General features: G+C 34.2%; 1 protein-coding gene across 1 annotated transcript in view; it reads left to right on the forward strand.

Moving 5' to 3' along the window:
* The window catches only part of LOC114126776 (uncharacterized), a 126,000-nt gene that overhangs the window by 101,848 nt on the left and 5,784 nt on the right, over positions 1–18,368 (forward strand). Inside the window, exons 117-153 of the mRNA XM_050209554.1 lie at positions 21–326; positions 387–692; positions 764–1,417; positions 1,598–1,912; positions 2,025–2,363; positions 2,428–2,733; positions 2,821–3,126; positions 3,213–3,533; positions 3,594–3,923; positions 4,356–4,670; positions 4,731–5,060; positions 5,179–5,484; positions 5,549–5,857; positions 5,922–6,236; positions 6,308–6,634; positions 6,734–7,048; positions 7,406–7,735; positions 7,801–8,418; positions 8,504–8,833; positions 9,275–9,607; positions 9,766–10,080; positions 10,170–10,445; positions 11,122–11,313; positions 11,372–11,725; positions 11,837–12,049; positions 12,471–12,668; positions 12,757–12,954; positions 13,031–13,393; positions 13,457–13,678; positions 13,941–14,132; positions 14,219–14,431; positions 14,513–14,701; positions 14,792–15,382; positions 15,458–15,646; positions 15,991–16,749; positions 17,237–17,605; positions 17,677–17,877. Of these exons, the coding sequence (XP_050065511.1) occupies positions 21–326; positions 387–692; positions 764–1,417; positions 1,598–1,912; positions 2,025–2,363; positions 2,428–2,733; positions 2,821–3,126; positions 3,213–3,533; positions 3,594–3,923; positions 4,356–4,670; positions 4,731–5,060; positions 5,179–5,484; positions 5,549–5,857; positions 5,922–6,236; positions 6,308–6,634; positions 6,734–7,048; positions 7,406–7,735; positions 7,801–8,418; positions 8,504–8,833; positions 9,275–9,607; positions 9,766–10,080; positions 10,170–10,445; positions 11,122–11,313; positions 11,372–11,725; positions 11,837–12,049; positions 12,471–12,668; positions 12,757–12,954; positions 13,031–13,393; positions 13,457–13,678; positions 13,941–14,132; positions 14,219–14,431; positions 14,513–14,701; positions 14,792–15,382; positions 15,458–15,646; positions 15,991–16,749; positions 17,237–17,605; positions 17,677–17,877 (12,045 nt within the window). The remainder of the gene's footprint in view (positions 1–20; positions 327–386; positions 693–763; positions 1,418–1,597; positions 1,913–2,024; positions 2,364–2,427; positions 2,734–2,820; positions 3,127–3,212; positions 3,534–3,593; positions 3,924–4,355; positions 4,671–4,730; positions 5,061–5,178; positions 5,485–5,548; positions 5,858–5,921; positions 6,237–6,307; positions 6,635–6,733; positions 7,049–7,405; positions 7,736–7,800; positions 8,419–8,503; positions 8,834–9,274; positions 9,608–9,765; positions 10,081–10,169; positions 10,446–11,121; positions 11,314–11,371; positions 11,726–11,836; positions 12,050–12,470; positions 12,669–12,756; positions 12,955–13,030; positions 13,394–13,456; positions 13,679–13,940; positions 14,133–14,218; positions 14,432–14,512; positions 14,702–14,791; positions 15,383–15,457; positions 15,647–15,990; positions 16,750–17,236; positions 17,606–17,676; positions 17,878–18,368) is intronic.

An 18,368-nucleotide genomic window follows, 5' to 3' on the forward strand; every position in this document is an offset into this window, starting at 1 on the left:
TTATTGTTAAAATATTTTAGATATACCAGTCGAGAACAGTGATCCATGTAATCCGTCACCTTGTGGACATAATGCGGAGTGTAATAACGGTCAATGTACTTGTTTATCAGATTATCAAGGAGATCCTTACATGGGATGTAGACCTGAGTGTGTTATAAATAATGACTGTCCACAAACCAAAGCTTGCATAAATAGAAAATGTCGAGATCCCTGTCCAGGAATATGTGGTTTAAACGCACTGTGTGATGTTTATAACCATATTCCAATGTGCAGATGCCCTGAAAAAATGTCTGGAAATGCTTTCTTAGAATGCAAACCAATTGAAAGTAATACATCACTTATAAGTTATATCAATACAATAATTAATTACTAATTTGTTTATGTAGTTCAAGCTCAAGTTTATCCATGTAATCCCTCACCTTGTGGACCGAATAGTCAATGTAGAGAAGTCAATAACCATGCTGTATGTTCATGTATATCAAATTACATTGGATCGCCACCTCTATGTAGACCAGAATGTACTACAAATTCTGATTGTAATCAAAATGAAGCTTGTAGTAATCAAAAATGCAAAGATCCATGTCCCGGAACGTGTGGAATAGGAGCTAAATGTCAAGTTATTAACCATAGTCCAATATGCAACTGTCCATCAGGATATACTGGAAATGCTTTTGTCCACTGCTATCCAATACGTAAGAATAATAATTAACTAAAAACAATATTGTAGGTTTCATTATTATAAATAATTATTATACATCCTTAGAAGCGGCACCTATTGAAGAAATTAATGAGAACCCTTGCGTACCATCGCCGTGTGGATTAAATGCTCAATGTCAAGACATTGGAGGTCAACCATCATGCTCTTGTTTACCTCAATTTATTGGGTCTCCTCCAAATTGTAAGCCAGAATGTATAATCAATAGTGAATGTCCATATCACTTGGCGTGTATAAACATGAAATGCCGTGATCCGTGTCCAGGATCATGCGGCCACAATACAGAATGCAAAGTTATTAGTCACGCTCCAAAATGCTATTGTTTACCTGGATATATTGGAAATCCAATAATACAATGCAATATACAACAAGCTGAACCAGTTCCTCAAGAATATATCAATCCATGCCAACCATCACCTTGCGGTTCAAATGCAGTATGCAAAGAACAAAACGGTGCTGGTTCATGTACGTGTTTACCAGAATACTTTGGTGATCCATACAGAGGATGCATGCCTGAATGTGTGGTCAATTCTGACTGCCCACAAAATGAAGCTTGCAGAAGAAATAAATGTGAAAACCCTTGTCCAGGACTATGTGGTCAAAACGCAGAATGTCAAACAATTAATCATGTACCTATGTGTACATGTTCCAATGGATATACTGGAGATCCGTTCAGATATTGTTCAATTATTCCACCACAACGTAATTAAATTATACATAATTAATTATCTTCTCAATAAATAAAAATAGGTTTCATTCAAATATTGATAAATAATTTGCATTTCCTAATTTTAATACTATTTGTACAGTATTGATTCTATTCAATATTGATGATTAATTTACTATTTTCCTTATATAATAATGATATTATTGTAATTTTAGAAATTCCACTTGAGCCAACTAATCCATGCAGTCCATCACCTTGTGGACCAAATAGTCAATGTAGAGAACAAAATGGTCAAGCAATATGTTCATGTCTTCCAGAATACATTGGAAGTCCTCCGAGTTGTCGGCCAGAATGTGTAATAAGTACCGAATGTAATCGTGATAAGGCTTGTATAGGGCAAAAATGTAAAGATCCATGCCCCGGAATGTGTGGTCAAAATGCTAATTGTCAAACTATTAATCATAGTCCAATTTGTACATGTAATTCAGGATACACTGGAAATCCATTTTCTCAATGCTATCTACTACCAAGTAAATAAACAGTTATAATTATTACTTTTAGTATTAGGATCATATATATCATATACCTTTATATCAAAAATACTTCATCAACATATAAATTAAATATTAAATTATTTTTCAGAGCCTATCATACAACAAATTCCACCACCACCGTCAAATCCATGTATTCCAAATCCTTGTGGACCATATTCAATATGCCACGATCAAGGAGGATATCCATCGTGTTCCTGTTTATCTCAGTACATAGGTACTCCCCCAAATTGTAGACCTGAGTGTGTAATTAGTGCTGAATGTCCTAGCAATAAAGCATGTATGAATGAAAAATGTAAAGATCCATGTCCTGGATCTTGTGGGGTTGGAGCACTTTGTACCGTTAATAATCATACACCTAATTGTTACTGCCCAAGTGGATATATAGGAGATCCATTTAGTTTATGTATGCTAAAACCGCCACAAAATGGTTAGTATATTATTGTACATTTACTCAAAAACAATTTTATTTTATATAATTCTAAAATTATTAGATCCCGAAGTACCAAATATTGATCCATGCAATCCATCGCCATGTGGTTCAAACGCAAACTGCAACGACGGTATTTGCACTTGCTTACCAGAATATCAAGGAGATCCTTATGTCGGATGTAGACCTGAATGTATAATAAACGATGAATGTCCTAGAAATAAAGCTTGCATTAAATATAAATGCAAGGATCCATGTCCAGGAACTTGTGGTCAAAATGCAATTTGTGATGTTTATAACCATATTCCAATGTGTAGATGCCCTGAAGGAATGTCTGGAAATGCATTTATAGAATGCAGACCTCAGCAAAGTAATAAATTATATTATGTATATTTTTAAGAAAATTTGATAACTTAAAATTTATATTTATAATTAACATTTATTTAATTATTTATAGTTTCTGTGGTACATGACTATTGTAATCCTTCACCGTGTGGTCCAAATAGTATATGTCAAGAAATAAATCAACAGAGTGTATGCTCTTGTATAATTGGATATATCGGATCTCCACCTACATGTCGTCCCGAATGCGTAGTTAATTCTGATTGCATATTGAGTAAAGCTTGTAGTAATCAAAAATGTCGAGATCCCTGCCCTGGAACATGTGGAATTAGTGCTAAATGTCATGTGGTTAATCATAATCCAATATGCAGCTGTCCTCCTGGTTTTACAGGCAATCCATTCGTGCAATGTAGTCAAATACGTAAGTTCTTATTAATTAAACAAATATTACATTTAAAATTAACATCCAATGTCCATTGTTCATAAATGTTAATTTTTTTACTATAGCGGTTATTGAAGATGAACCCATTCGAAACCCTTGTGTTCCTTCTCCTTGTGGTCCATATTCCCAATGCCAGGTTCAAGGAACATCTCCATCATGTTCATGCTTGCCTGAGTATATTGGATCACCGCCAAATTGTCGACCTGAATGTGTTAGTAACAGTGAATGTTCATATAATTTGGCTTGTATAAATATGAAATGCAAAGATCCATGCCCTGGATTATGTGGAGAAAATGCCTTATGTCGTGTTATCAGTCACTCTCCAATGTGTTATTGTGTACATGGTTATACTGGAAATCCAATGGTTCAATGTGTGGTTCAACAAGGTATTTATCTTAAATTATATAAATTAATAAATATATTCAATCGATAATCATGCATTTCAGACGCAGTTGTAATAAGAGATGATCCACATCCTTGTACTCCGTCCCCTTGTGGAGCAAATGCACAATGTAGAGAACAAAATAATGCTGGCTCTTGTACCTGTTTGCCTGGTTATTTTGGAAATCCGTATGAAGGTTGTAGACCAGAGTGCATTGTTAATACAGATTGCTCACCGGTTAAAGCATGTATACAATACAAATGTCAAAATCCTTGTCCCGGAACGTGTGGTTTGAATGCAGATTGTCAAGTGGTTTACCATGTCGCATCATGCATTTGTAATCCAGGTTATACGGGTAACCCATACCAAGCCTGTAATTTTATAAGACCACAAAGTAAGTTCAATATTATATTTTTATTTATTTAAGTACAGTAGTTCTATTTTTCATATAAAAAAAATTTACATTTATTGATAACAAATGATAAGTAATATTTAACAATATAGTTTTGAATTCTGAGTGGACCTATGAATATATTAGTTCAATAATATATGTATATTAGTACGTTTTAGAACTAAAATTGTTCTTCAATCTTTAATATTGAGAGTGATTTTTGATTACAAATATTATAAACATTGATGTTATATATCATTCCTCCATTACTAATTTTACCATTTTCTTCAAGATTTCTCATAATCATAAGTTATTCTCATACAAATAAAAAACATATTGTAAATAAAAAAGCACATTTTTTTTATTTTTATTTTTTTGTTTTTTGTTTTTTGTTTTTTATAACCGTTTAAATAAAATTTATTAATTTGATTTTAGTTACTCAAATGGAACCAATATACCCATGCACTCCATCACCATGTGGTCCAAATAGTCAATGCAAAGAATTAAATAACCAAGCTGTATGTTCTTGTTTACCATCATTTATTGGAAATCCACCTATGTGTCGTCCTGAATGTACCACTAGTGCAGAATGTCCAACACATTTAGCATGTGTAAACAAGAAGTGTGTAGATCCTTGTCCAGGAGTATGTGGACAAAGTGCAAATTGCAGAGTTATAAATCACAGTCCGTTGTGTATATGTAACTCAGGGTTCACAGGAGATCCATTTTCTATTTGCTACCCAATACAAAGTAACTATATATAATTAATTCATTATTACAATAATCTAAAATAAATTATTTTTAATTTAGATTCTCCAGAACCTCAACCACAGCCACCGATAAACCCATGCATACCATCGCCTTGTGGTGCTTATTCCCAATGTCAAAATTATGGAGGTTCTCCTTCATGTTCATGTCTTCCGTCGTATATAGGATCTCCACCAAATTGTAAACCAGAGTGCACAATCAATGCTGATTGTCCAAGTAATTTGGCATGCATTAGAGAGAAATGTAGAGATCCGTGTCCTGGTTCTTGTGGTTTGAATGCGCATTGTCAAGTGTTAAACCACATTCCTATGTGCATTTGTCCAGAAGGATATACTGGAGATCCATTTTTGAGCTGTTACATCAAACCAGAACGTGAGTATCAAAGAAACAATAAATCTAGTATTATATACTTATGTTCAACACATAACTTTATATATAATATATATATGTATATATTTTTCATATATCAAATTGCATTTCATTAATTTAGCACCAATTCAACAAGCATCAGATCCTTGTAATCCTTCTCCATGCGGATCAAATGCATTATGCAATAATGGGATTTGTACTTGTATTGCCGAATATCAAGGTGATCCCTATAGCATATGCAGACCAGAATGTGTTCTTAATAACGAATGCCCTCAAAATAAAGCATGCATACGAAATAAATGTATGGACCCGTGTCCAGGAACTTGTGGTCAAAATGCTTTATGTGATGTTTATAATCACATACCAATGTGTAGATGTCCTCAAGGAATGAATGGAAATGCATTTATTGAATGTTTAACATATCAAGGTATTAAAATAACGTTTATAAATGTATTATAAAATGCTAACGTTTTTTTTAATTATACATAAAGCTCCGATTGAAACAAATCCATGCCAACCGTCACCATGTGGTCCTAACAGTCAATGTAGAGAAGTTAATGGCTATTCAATGTGTTCTTGTCTCATTGGATATTATGGAACACCACCAACTTGTCATCCTGAATGTTCCATTGATTCTGATTGTAGTCAAAATCGGGCATGTTCAAATCAGAAATGCCGCGACCCGTGTCCAGGAGCTTGTGGAGAGAATGCGCAATGCCACACTATAAGTCATAGACCACATTGTACATGTCCTCCAGGTTTCACCGGCAATGCATTTTCCAGATGCTATGTACAACAATGTAAGATAAATATTTAAGTTTAAGTAAAGATTTTTTTTACATTTATATTTAACTGTTTATTTAGTACCGCCAGAACCAATACGGAATCCATGCGTACCTTCACCCTGTGGCCCAAATTCTCAATGCCAAGTTATTGGAAATTCTCCATCATGTTCATGTACACCCGACTATATTGGCTCGCCACCGAACTGTCGACCAGAGTGTATCAGTAATAATGAATGTTCTTATAATCTTGCCTGTATCAATATGAAATGTAAAGACCCGTGTCCCGGTTCGTGTGCTTCAAATGCTATATGCAAAGTAATAAGTCATACTCCGAGATGTAGCTGTCCACCAGGTTATAATGGTGATCCATTCACACAATGCATACTACAACAAGGTAAATATATACATAGTTTTAAATTGAATATAACACAGTGAACTGTATAATAAATATTTTTTTTTTTTTAGCGGAACCAATTCAAGAAATAATAAATCCATGTAGACCATCGCCATGCGGTCCCAATGCATTATGTAAAGAACAAAATAATGCTGGTTCATGCATTTGTCTACCAGAATATTATGGAAATCCTTACGAAGGATGTCGACCTGAATGTATGGTTAATACAGATTGTAATGCTAACAAAGCGTGCATGGCAAACAAGTGTAAAGACCCATGTCCAGGAACTTGTGGCAGTAATGCTAAATGTCAAACTATTAATCACATACCAATGTGCACATGTTTACCTGGTTATGTTGGAGATCCATTTAAATACTGTCAAATTGTACAACCGCAACGTAAGTATAAATAATAAAACATTAAACGTTATAAGTTTAAAACAAATCACAATTTTTGATTTAACTAAAAATTTTAACTATTTTTTTTTTTTTTCATAGAAGTTGAAATTGTACCGAGCTATCCATGTATTCCATCTCCGTGTGGTCCAAATAGTTTATGCAAAGAAAATAACGGACAAGCAATTTGCTCATGCTTACCATCCTATATAGGAACTCCGCCTGGATGTAGACCCGAATGTGTCACTAACGCTGAATGTATGCAAAATAAAGCATGTATTAATCAAAAATGTATAGATCCTTGTCCAGGAACATGTGGACAAAATGCGTACTGTCAAACAATAAACCATCATCCAATATGTAAATGTAGCCCTGGTTACACGGGTAATCCATCTACATACTGCTCTTTGATACAATGTAAGTCTACCTATTTATAATAAAGTTTTGGTATCGAATTAAAATTCCAACTACACGATACAATGACAGTAATAGTTTTTAGCATATTTCAATAAAAAGTAATAATAGATAAATCTTTATGAATAATATTTATATATTATAGATAATACCATACTATTGTTATTTATCATAGTAATATATGTTTTACATGGTAAAATCGGTTTTTTGAACCGATTAAATTAAAAATCTACTAAAACTGTCATAATATGTCGAATAGGAAACTTTGTGCGACATTTATATAATAAATTCCATTTAACATATTAATATTATTAAAAATTTATTTTTACAATTAATAAATATTTTTAAATAATTTTTCAGATGTACCTCAAGACACACCTGTTATTGTTAATCCTTGCTCACCTTCACCTTGTGGTCCTTATTCTGAATGTATAGCATATGGAAACTCTCCATCTTGTTCATGTTCACCAACGTATGTTGGTAGTCCACCAAACTGTAGACCTGAATGCGTTGTTCATGCCGAATGTCCAAGTAATATGGCTTGCATAAGAGAAAAATGCAGAGATCCGTGTCCTGGATCGTGTGGTTTAGGATCGCAGTGCAATGTAATTAATCATGTGCCAATTTGTACATGCCCAACTGGTTATACAGGGGATCCATTTGTCAGCTGTTATATAAAACCAAGTCCACGTAAGTCTAAAAAAATCTTCTGATAAATTTAAACATAAAACTTATAAATATTTTTATATGTTTAGCACCAAAACCACAATACACAGACCCATGCTATCCATCTCCATGTGGACCAAGTGCTACATGTAATAATGGAATTTGTTCATGTATACTTGGATACCAAGGTGATCCTTACCGTGGTTGTCGACCAGAATGTGTTTTGAATGAAGATTGTGCCAAAGACAAAGCATGTGTGAAAAATAAATGCGTTAACCCATGTATAGGAACTTGTGGAAATAGTGCAATTTGTGAAGTTTATAACCATATACCAATGTGCCATTGTCCATCAGGAATGACTGGAAATGCTTTTATTGCATGTCATCAAATAATATTGCAAGAACCAGTGATACAAAATCCTTGTTCGCCTTCACCGTGTGGTCCAAATAGTCAATGTCGAGATGTTAACAATCAACCGATTTGCACATGCTTACCTACTTTCTTTGGCTACCCTCCCAATTGCCGCCCTGAGTGTACAATTAATTCGGATTGTTCTATGAGCACCGCTTGTTTAAATCAGCGATGTAGAGATCCATGTCCGGGAACTTGTGGTATGAGTGCAGAATGCCAAGTTATAAATCATAATGCAATATGTAGTTGTCCACTACATTTAACGGGAGATCCATTTTCGAAATGCTACTATCCAGGTAATTTAAACATTTATTAACTTTAAGCATTTAGTTTATTTTTAACATGTAATAAATAATTGACATACACATTATTTTATTACAGTTGTGTCAAAACCACAACAAGATCCAATCAACCCTTGCGTACCAAGTCCGTGTGGACCTTACTCGGAATGCCGTGTAACTTCAAACACTTATACATGTACATGTTTACCAAACTACCAAGGTTCACCTCCACAGTGCCGCCCAGAATGTATTTCGAATAGCGATTGTAGATATAATTTAGCGTGTATCAATATGAAGTGCAAGGACCCGTGTATCGGTTCGTGTGGTTTAAACACTGAATGCCATGTTTATAACCACATACCTCAATGCACTTGTCTTCAAGGATTTATTGGAAATCCTTTCGTATCATGTCATATTTATCAAACACCACGTAAGGATTATTTGTGTTTCTATCACACTATCAATAATAATTTGTTTTTAATAACTAATTTGATTCACCACAGCAAACACCAAAACTACATCTATAATACTTTATTTTACGTTAAGATAATCTATTATAAGTTAGATTTTAAGTATAGATATGTATTATTAGTCATAAGTATATTTTTAAATCTCCAAATCTTAGCTAATAAAATTCAGCGTCGTCTCTAGTTTAGTTTTAATTAAATATTTTGAATAATGGTTTGTAAAATTTTTGAAAAATGCATGTTTAGGTATAGATAGTTTTGCATGGTTTTATAAATGTATTGCACGATTATTATGTATTTGCATGGTAGTTATTTGTTTTATACCCAAGTGTGAACGAATACCAACATCATACATAATGTATATAATTTTTTTTACTCATAAAAATACATTATCTAAATTATAGCTGTTCAACCAACACCAACATCACCGTCAGATCCTTGTTACCCTTCACCATGTGGACCTAATGCTAGATGTCGGGTTGAGAACCAGAATGCCATTTGCGAATGTTTACCAGAATATCAAGGAAATCCGTATGAGTCTTGTAGGCCAGAATGTCTTGTTAGCTCTGATTGCACCATGAACAAGGCTTGTATTAGGAATAAATGTCAAGATCCATGTCCTGGCACATGTGGCATATCTGCTATATGTTTTGTGTCAAATCATATACCAATATGTTCGTGTCCAGAAAGTTTAACTGGTGATCCTTTCCAAATGTGTCACCCAATACCAGTTAGAGGTAATTAGTTCTTAAATTCCTAATTATACTATTTGATCATTTATGCTAATTTTTATATTAACTTATTAAATGTTCATATAACATAGTATCATATATTATTATGAATTATTTTTATATAAATAAAAATTTTTATTTTAATTTTTAAAATAATTTTATAGATCCGATTCCATCTAATCCATGTGTCCCATCACCTTGTGGACCAAATACTCATTGTCGTGTAATGAATGGTGCTGCTATTTGCGAATGTTTACAAGGATATGAAGGATCTCCGTCAACTAGTGGATGTCGACCCGAATGTGTGATTAGTCCTGATTGTCCTCGTAATAGGGCTTGCGTGAACAATAAATGTGTCGATCCATGTATTGGAGTATGTGGATATGAAGCAATTTGTCAAACTATTAACCACAGCCCAGTTTGCTCTTGTCCACCACCCACTATTGGAGATCCATTCGTTGAATGTAAACAACAACCAGGTAAATATTATACTATTTTTTAGATTTTCGTAGTATTAATGTCACTTATTACGTATAAATATTCTAACACATAATATATTACCTTACAGCTTTGCCAAGTGACCCGTGTAACCCGTCCCCATGCGGTAGCAATGGACAATGTAGAGTAATTGGAAAAGTTGCATCTTGTATTTATCCGGAGTGTATTATTAACCAAGATTGTCCAAGAGATAAGGCGTGTTTCACACAAAAATGTCAAGACCCGTGTCGAGATGTTTGTGGATTAAACGCCATTTGTCAAGTAGTAAATCACAATGCTCTGTGTTCATGTCCTCCGGGATACTATGGAGAACCAAAACAACAATGTATAATACAACGATCACCAGGTAAAAAAAAAATAATCAAACATAATATATAAAAACTATATTTTCATTTTATTATTTAATTCAAAATTAAATTCGGTTTATGTTTATACAAATAAAATAAAAATAATATTATTTCTAAAAGCCGATGGTGGAAATAATAGTCCTTCTCTATAGTATAAAAAATGCCATGATGTGTTAAAGTGATCAATAGTATCATTGAAAAATAAAATTATTAAGCAACTTAAAAAAATAATATAATAAATTGGTAACAGGTCGGTTTTTTTAATAAACAATTATTTTTATCTTATATTTATCATACAAATCAAAATTATTTAAGTTTTTATAAAAATATGAAACACTATAGTTGCTTACATCAATATTAAAAGTATCTTTTTCTAAATTCTGTCTTACATTTAATATTTTTTTTATTTTAAACAATTTCACATTAATATTTTATTCATTATTATATAATTAATTTTGATAAGTATTATAATTATGACTAAAATCAACACTATAAAATTCATAACAATTTAAATTTATAAAAACTAAAAATAAAAATGTTGTCTTATCATTTTCTTCTTAATTGTATGGTTTGATTTATATCAAGATTCTTATGAATTTTTTAAATGGAAAAATATTTTTAACTATATTATCAAATATGTGACTAATTAGTTTTGTTTGTAAAATTATTTTATAGAACCTAAGCCAGAGTGTACTACTGATGGCGAATGTTCTAACGACAAAGCGTGTATAAATTATGCCTGTAAAAACCCGTGTCAAGAATCAAATACTTGCGCGAAAAACGCATTATGCTACGTTCAACAACACAGGTCAGTGTGTGTGTGCAGAGATGGAATGACTGGAAACGCTCAAATACAATGTGTAGAAGGTAAGCTCAAATCAACGAAATATGTTTGGTTATAAAACTAATTTATGATTTTTCCCAGTTGGTTGTCGGGCTGATACTGATTGTCCACCAGAAAAATCATGTGTTAATGGAGATTGCATTGACCCGTGTACTTACACTCATTGTGGTATTAACGCCCTTTGTCGAACTGATGGGTATCACAGAGCTCGATGTTATTGCCCTCCCTCGTATGAAGGAGATCCATTTGTAGAATGTAGAAGACCTGAATGCGTTGTTGATTCAGACTGTCCATCAACATTGGCTTGCAGGAATCAACATTGTCAAAGTCCATGTGATTGCGCCCCAACTGCGCTATGTAACGTAGTAAATCATGTAGCCTCGTGTAGATGTCCACCGGGTTACGTAGGAAATCCTCATACGTCTTGTACTTTAAGTATGTATATCTAATGGCTTAAATATTTTTAATGTTCTATAATACATCGTTTATTTCGTATTACAACTTATTCATCAAACATCTTTTTTTTATTACTATTATTATTATTAGCTCCACTTGCTATTCCACCTCAGTGCACAATGGACTCCGACTGTGCAAGTAAATTAGCCTGTTTCAACGGACAATGCAAAAACCCATGTTATGAAATAAAACCATGTGGACCAAATGCAGAATGTATTGTAGTAGATACATTGCCTCATAGAACTATGTCATGCCAGTGTATTCCAGGTTATGTTGGCGATGCCGACATTCAATGTAAACTAGGTAATGAAAATTATTATCGAAATAAATTTAAATTTATAAATATTTCACAAATTAATTATTATATATGCATATTTAAATTTCAGCTAACAACAATATAACAAAATAATATAAAATAACATTACTAATTAGTTCTATATTTTATGTGATTTCAGATTATAGCTGCTTATCTATTCCTTATAAAATATCCTCTAAAATATATTCATTTTTAGTAACACATCGAAATTTATATAAATATATAATAAAATATAATCGTATGTGCTAACATGTTTTGTCAATCCCTTCACTTCCATTAGCTATCTTTCTGTTGTATATACATACATTATATAGATTGACTACATATTTAACAACTTTTTTATTTTTACAGGCCAAAAAAATTATAATTATATGTATTTATAATTTACTAAAGTATGTTTTATTTTAGGTGCTCCGTCATCGGTAGGTTGTATCTCTAATGACGATTGCCAGCCAACAGATTCATGCTTAAACCGTCAATGTGTTAATCCATGCACTATATCGAACCCTTGTTCATCCACTGCGCTGTGCACAATCAATAACCACAAAGCTGTTTGTAAATGTCCAGACGGCCTTTCTGGTGATCCATTCATCAGTTGTTACAAAGGTAAGAACATTTACAATTACCATGCATAAGAAAACATCCATAATTTAAAAATTACGTTACTTGATTGTACTTTTAAAAATTATTACAGTACCGCTGGCTACTCCAGAATGTACAACAGATTCTGAATGTCCAAGTTCTAAAATATGTGCCAACCAATATTGCCAAGATCCATGTCAAATATCAAAACCATGTGACCCTACCGCTGAATGTGTTACAATTAACCATCGACCAATATGTAATTGTCCAAATGGATGGGCAGGAAATCCTCAAATTCAGTGCTATAAACGTAATATATATTTTTCTGAAATTGTCAACCTTATTGATAAATGGTAAACAAAATTTATTTTTTTTGTATATTTCAGCGGGTTGCAAGGCCGATAGCGATTGTGTTTATGATAAAGCGTGCATTAACAGTAATTGTTTGAACCCATGTTCTACTCAGAGTTGTGGTCACGGAGCTGAATGTATTGTACAAGCTCACAAAGCTCATTGCATCTGTCCGGCTGGTACACAAGGTTCACCAATGGTATCTTGCGTATCAGTAGTGTGTCAATATAATGAAGACTGTGCTGACCATGAAGCATGTGACAGATTAAACAGAAGATGCAGACCTGTATGCGAGCAAGACACTTGTGCTGAGCAAGCAACATGTTTAGCCCAAGCACACCAACCGACATGCACATGTCTGAATGGCTTCCAAGGAAATCCTTACATTGAATGTATAGGTAAGTAAAACAGAAATATTAGTGTTATGTTTCAGTGTTTTATTAACTTTTAATTTAATATAGAATCAAGAGTACCATCAATAACTCCTGAGTGCACAACTGATTCTGATTGTCCATCACAACATGCTTGTGTAAATCAGAGATGCCAAAACCCATGTACCATCTCTGTACTCTGTTCACCAGATCAAGAGTGTCATGTTCAAGATACAGTCCCATACAGAACTGTTATGTGTCAATGTAGATCAGACACTGTAGCCACCATTGATGGCCGCTGCAAACCAATAGGTAAGCTTTTTGTGCTTCCACGACAACTTGCTTATCTACTTATTTATATATCTAAACTACCAATTCAATAAGAATATGTAGTAAAATATGTAAATACTTAATATTTTTCTAGCAACTATCATATATTTAAATATTTTTTTATACACATTAAACATTTATTTTTTTTTTTTACATCAAACCAGCAACTATATTTAATCCAATACATTATATTGTTAAACAATAATAATAGTAATAATAATATAATATTAAACATTTTTTTTAGTTCCCATTACTCCTCAATGTAAGAGCGATCAAGAATGTCAATTATCAGAAAGATGTGTAAATCAAGGGTGCATAGAAGCATGTCGAATCGACCCATGTGGTATAAACGCCCAATGTATCTCCCAAAACCATCAAGCTGCGTGTTCGTGTCCACCAGGATACACAGGCAACCCACACACAGAATGCTCACTTCGTAAGGGTTAATTTATATAAAACAAAATATACATACCTCGTTGTTATTAATTTATATTTGACTATTAACGCTATACATTTTATTAGAACAATCGATACCAATATTACCACCTTCGCCTGAATGTACGAAAAACGATGACTGTCCATCCGACACAACTTGTGTCAACCAAAGATGTGTTAGTCCGTGCACTTTAGGAGACAGTTGTGGCCGTGGGTCATTCTGTCATACTCAAAACCACCAACCCGTTTGCAGATGTCCCAACGGTTATATCGGTGATCCTCGCATAGCATGCACTCCGCGTAAGAACTATATTATATATTATATTATATATATAATGGTGTAATTGAAAAAATTACAATATTTATATTTCATGTTAATAGCATCGTCGGTGGCAACCGTTGGATGTGTATCAAGCACTGATTGTAGTGCAGAGGAATCGTGTATCAACAGATTGTGCGTGAGTCCATGTAATTGCGGACCCAACTCGGATTGTAAAGTTAATAATCATTATCCTAGTTGTATTTGTAAACCTGGGTATTATGGAAATCCCCAACAAGGCTGTATAAAAAGTAAATACACTTTTTTAAAATGTCAAAAAACTATACTCAACATAGTATCATTACTTATAATAATAATAAAATAACTTTAAACAATTCCAGTGGGATGTACATCAGATGATCAATGTGCTTATGATAAACAATGTTATAACGGCGAATGTGTTCCACCATGTTTACTAAGTGATCCTTGTGCACCAACTGCAAAATGTTACGGTGATAATCACCGAGCTGCGTGCCAATGTCCACCGGGTTACTTTGGAAATCCGTTTGAGAAATGTGAAAGAACTGAATGTACATATGACGTGGACTGTCCAACAGATCGAATGTGCTTCGACCAGCATTGTATCAATCCATGCACAGAACACGGCACTCCATGTGCATCAAACGCTATCTGCTCTGTCAGAAACCACGCCGCAACGTGTAGATGTCCAGAAAACTTCCCGATGGGAGATCCTAATACTTATTGTGAACGTTTACCACCACCTCTGTTTGGTGAACCAGAATGTAAAATTGATGTGGACTGTGCCAGCCGTCTTGCATGTATCAAAGAAAAATGTGTGAATCCGTGTCAAGAAATTAAACCATGTTCAAATAGTGCCATGTGCACGGTCTTGGATAGTGTACCAGTTAGAACAATGACATGTACATGTTCCGAAGGATGGGTACTCGATGAAAGTGGTGAATGCAGACCAGGTTAGATTTCATCTTTAATAACTATGTATATTTTTTTCTCAAATAATTATTTTAAATATATATTTTTTTTTATAGTCATTGTTTCCTCGCCACCTGGTTGTACTACAAACGATGATTGCCCATCTAACGAAGCATGTCTTAACAGACAATGCCGCAATCCTTGCAATTGTGGTACTAACGCCCAATGTTTCGTTCAAAATCACCATCCAGTTTGTTCTTGCTTGGAAGGTTACGATGGAAATCCAAACTTTGCTTGTAGAATAGGTATGTATATTATAGAACTGACCATTATATATTAATATTCAGGCCTTATTTGAACTGTATTGTTATTTATTTCAATTGATATGGATACAAAATCGAAAAGTTTATTATATTTATGTTTCTGTAACCTAGCATTAAGCTTTTACGATTGTAATGGGATTATTCTCTATTTTTGATCTATTAAATGTCATAATATATTACCCTCCTCTCTAAAACCCCATAACAGTGTAATGATTACACTATCGGGCATAAATATCCTAAAACGGGAATACTAAAAAAATCTTTAAACTTTTATATTGTAACATAATTCAACGTTTCATTAATCATAATGATGTTTTTATTTTTAGTGGGATGTAAGAGGAATTCCGAGTGTGAATCCGGCAAGGCCTGCATAAACGGACACTGTTTAAATCCGTGCATAGTAGAAGATCCATGTGGCCCGAATGCCGAGTGTTTCACGGTTGCCAGTCGCCCTGAGTGTCGGTGCAAGAGTGGTTATCGGGGTAACCCATACGATAGGTGCCTGGTGATTGGTTGTCACAGCAACAACGACTGTCCCAATGACCGATCGTGCATCAACGGGCAATGTATCAATCCGTGCGTGTACGAACACCCGTGTTCGTCACAAGCCGAGTGCAAAGTACAAAACCATTTCGCTCTGTGCCGTTGTCCCCCAGGAATGGTGGGCAATCCATATGTGGCCTGCAGACAAGAAGCGCAACCTGAATGCAAGGAAGACGCCGACTGTCCATCGCTGTTGGCCTGCTTTGACAGTGTGTGTCGTAACCCGTGCACCGCGCTGGAACCGTGCAAACGACCAGCTGAGTGCGTGGTAATCGATTCGCTGCCAGTCAGGACGATGATCTGTGAATGTCCCAGCGGTTATGTAAGCAGCGGCAGTGGCACCTGTAAGATCACGCCACCAATGACGGCTGTAGCCTGTACTGCGGACACGCAATGTCCATCGGACAGGGCTTGCCTGAATGGTAGGTGTATAGATCCTTGCAACTGCGGACCGAACTCTGAGTGTAGAGTATGGGATCACAAGCCAGTTTGCTCTTGTCTGGCCGGATTCGACGGCAGCCCGGAAATCGACTGTTCGAGAGGTATGACTATACACGTCTTTTATTTTTTATTGACTATAAACTGAGATATTAAATAATTTTTACCATGCTCCAAAAAAACAACGAATATTAGAAACCTAATTTACATAATATAATAATTGATTAAATTATGTGATAAAACTCTTAACGAAATAATTCATAAACAATGGCTATCAACATTCATACATCATTCATTTGACATCAATTTTTGACACGTCTATCACTAATTAATACTAATCCTAGAGGCATCAGGATTTATACATAATAAAAAAATTTTATTTTATTTTTTTCAAATATTTCAAATTTAGACACTAATTTTCAACTCAACCGTTTTATAGACTTCATTAATAATTGTGACACGCGATAAAACGTTGTACTCTACTATTGATAGGATGGAACCTTTTGCTTTATAATTTATTTACTCCATCACGCCTGTCCTGTAGCAAATTTTCCTTTACTGCAAGTAAAAAGAACTTTTCCGTACTTTCAGCCGGTTGTCGAAGCGAATCCGACTGTTCTGGTCAACACACCTGCGTCAATCGTATTTGTGTTGCTGTGTGTGCCGCGGACGGTAGCAGTTGCGGAACAGCGTCCGAATGTTACGGCATCAACCATCAAGCCGTGTGCGAATGTCCGCCTGGAATGTCCGGAAATCCACAGATAGCCTGCGTGGTCGCCGGCTGTCGGTCGGACACGGATTGTCCCAGCGACAAAGCATGCATTAACACCAAATGTATTGATCCGTGTACCAGAAATAATCCATGCGTCAAGCCAGCTGAGTGTACGGTGTACAACCATCGCACTGATTGCGCTTGTCCACCAGGTTACATTGGAAACGCCGGAACTACTTGCAAAAAGAGTACGTATTTAGACAACATCAAAGCGTCTTAGCTCGAAACGGGAATTAATTTTATAATCTTTTTTCTTTAGTCGAAACTGGATGTCAAAGCGATTCCGATTGTCCATCACAAACGGGTTGCATTAATAAACTGTGCGTGAGCCCGTGCGACGCTTCATCGCCGTGTGGAATAAACTCGAAATGCAAAGTTCTAGACACCTTCCCGATAAGAACGATGACGTGTGAATGTCTACCGGGCACTCAAGGAAATGCAGCCATAAGATGTGACGAAGGTAAGATATTTTTCAACGAAAATTGGAGATTACTTTAGCATAATAAAACTTTACTAAAGATCAAATAAATTGATTAAATAAATTCTAAATAAATCTATTGATGTTATGAAAAAAAAACTTCCGATAACTTTTATAAAAATTGATTTAAATCCAATACGATGATCAATATATATCTAAAATCTAGCATTTGAACAAAAACATATCGTTTACGTAGTTTAGAATCAAAAAGAATTATATTAACAATAATACCTAATAGATAATGTCGTAATAGCAGGTATTCTAATACGGGATATTTAGTATATTATATAGATTGTTTCTAAGATAATAATAAATCATATTTCCACAAGACTACTTATATAAATGAAAAAATGAAATTTATTTTTAGGATACATACATAAATATAAAATAGTTATAAATAATTTTTTTTTTAATAATACCCCGTATAATATTTCGTTTTGCCTTATATTTTGTTAACCATTGTGTTTTGTGTG

The sequence above is a fragment of the Aphis gossypii genome, chromosome 1 (genome assembly GCF_020184175.1).
Source record: "Aphis gossypii isolate Hap1 chromosome 1, ASM2018417v2, whole genome shotgun sequence".
Taxonomy (NCBI): domain Eukaryota; kingdom Metazoa; phylum Arthropoda; class Insecta; order Hemiptera; family Aphididae; genus Aphis; species Aphis gossypii.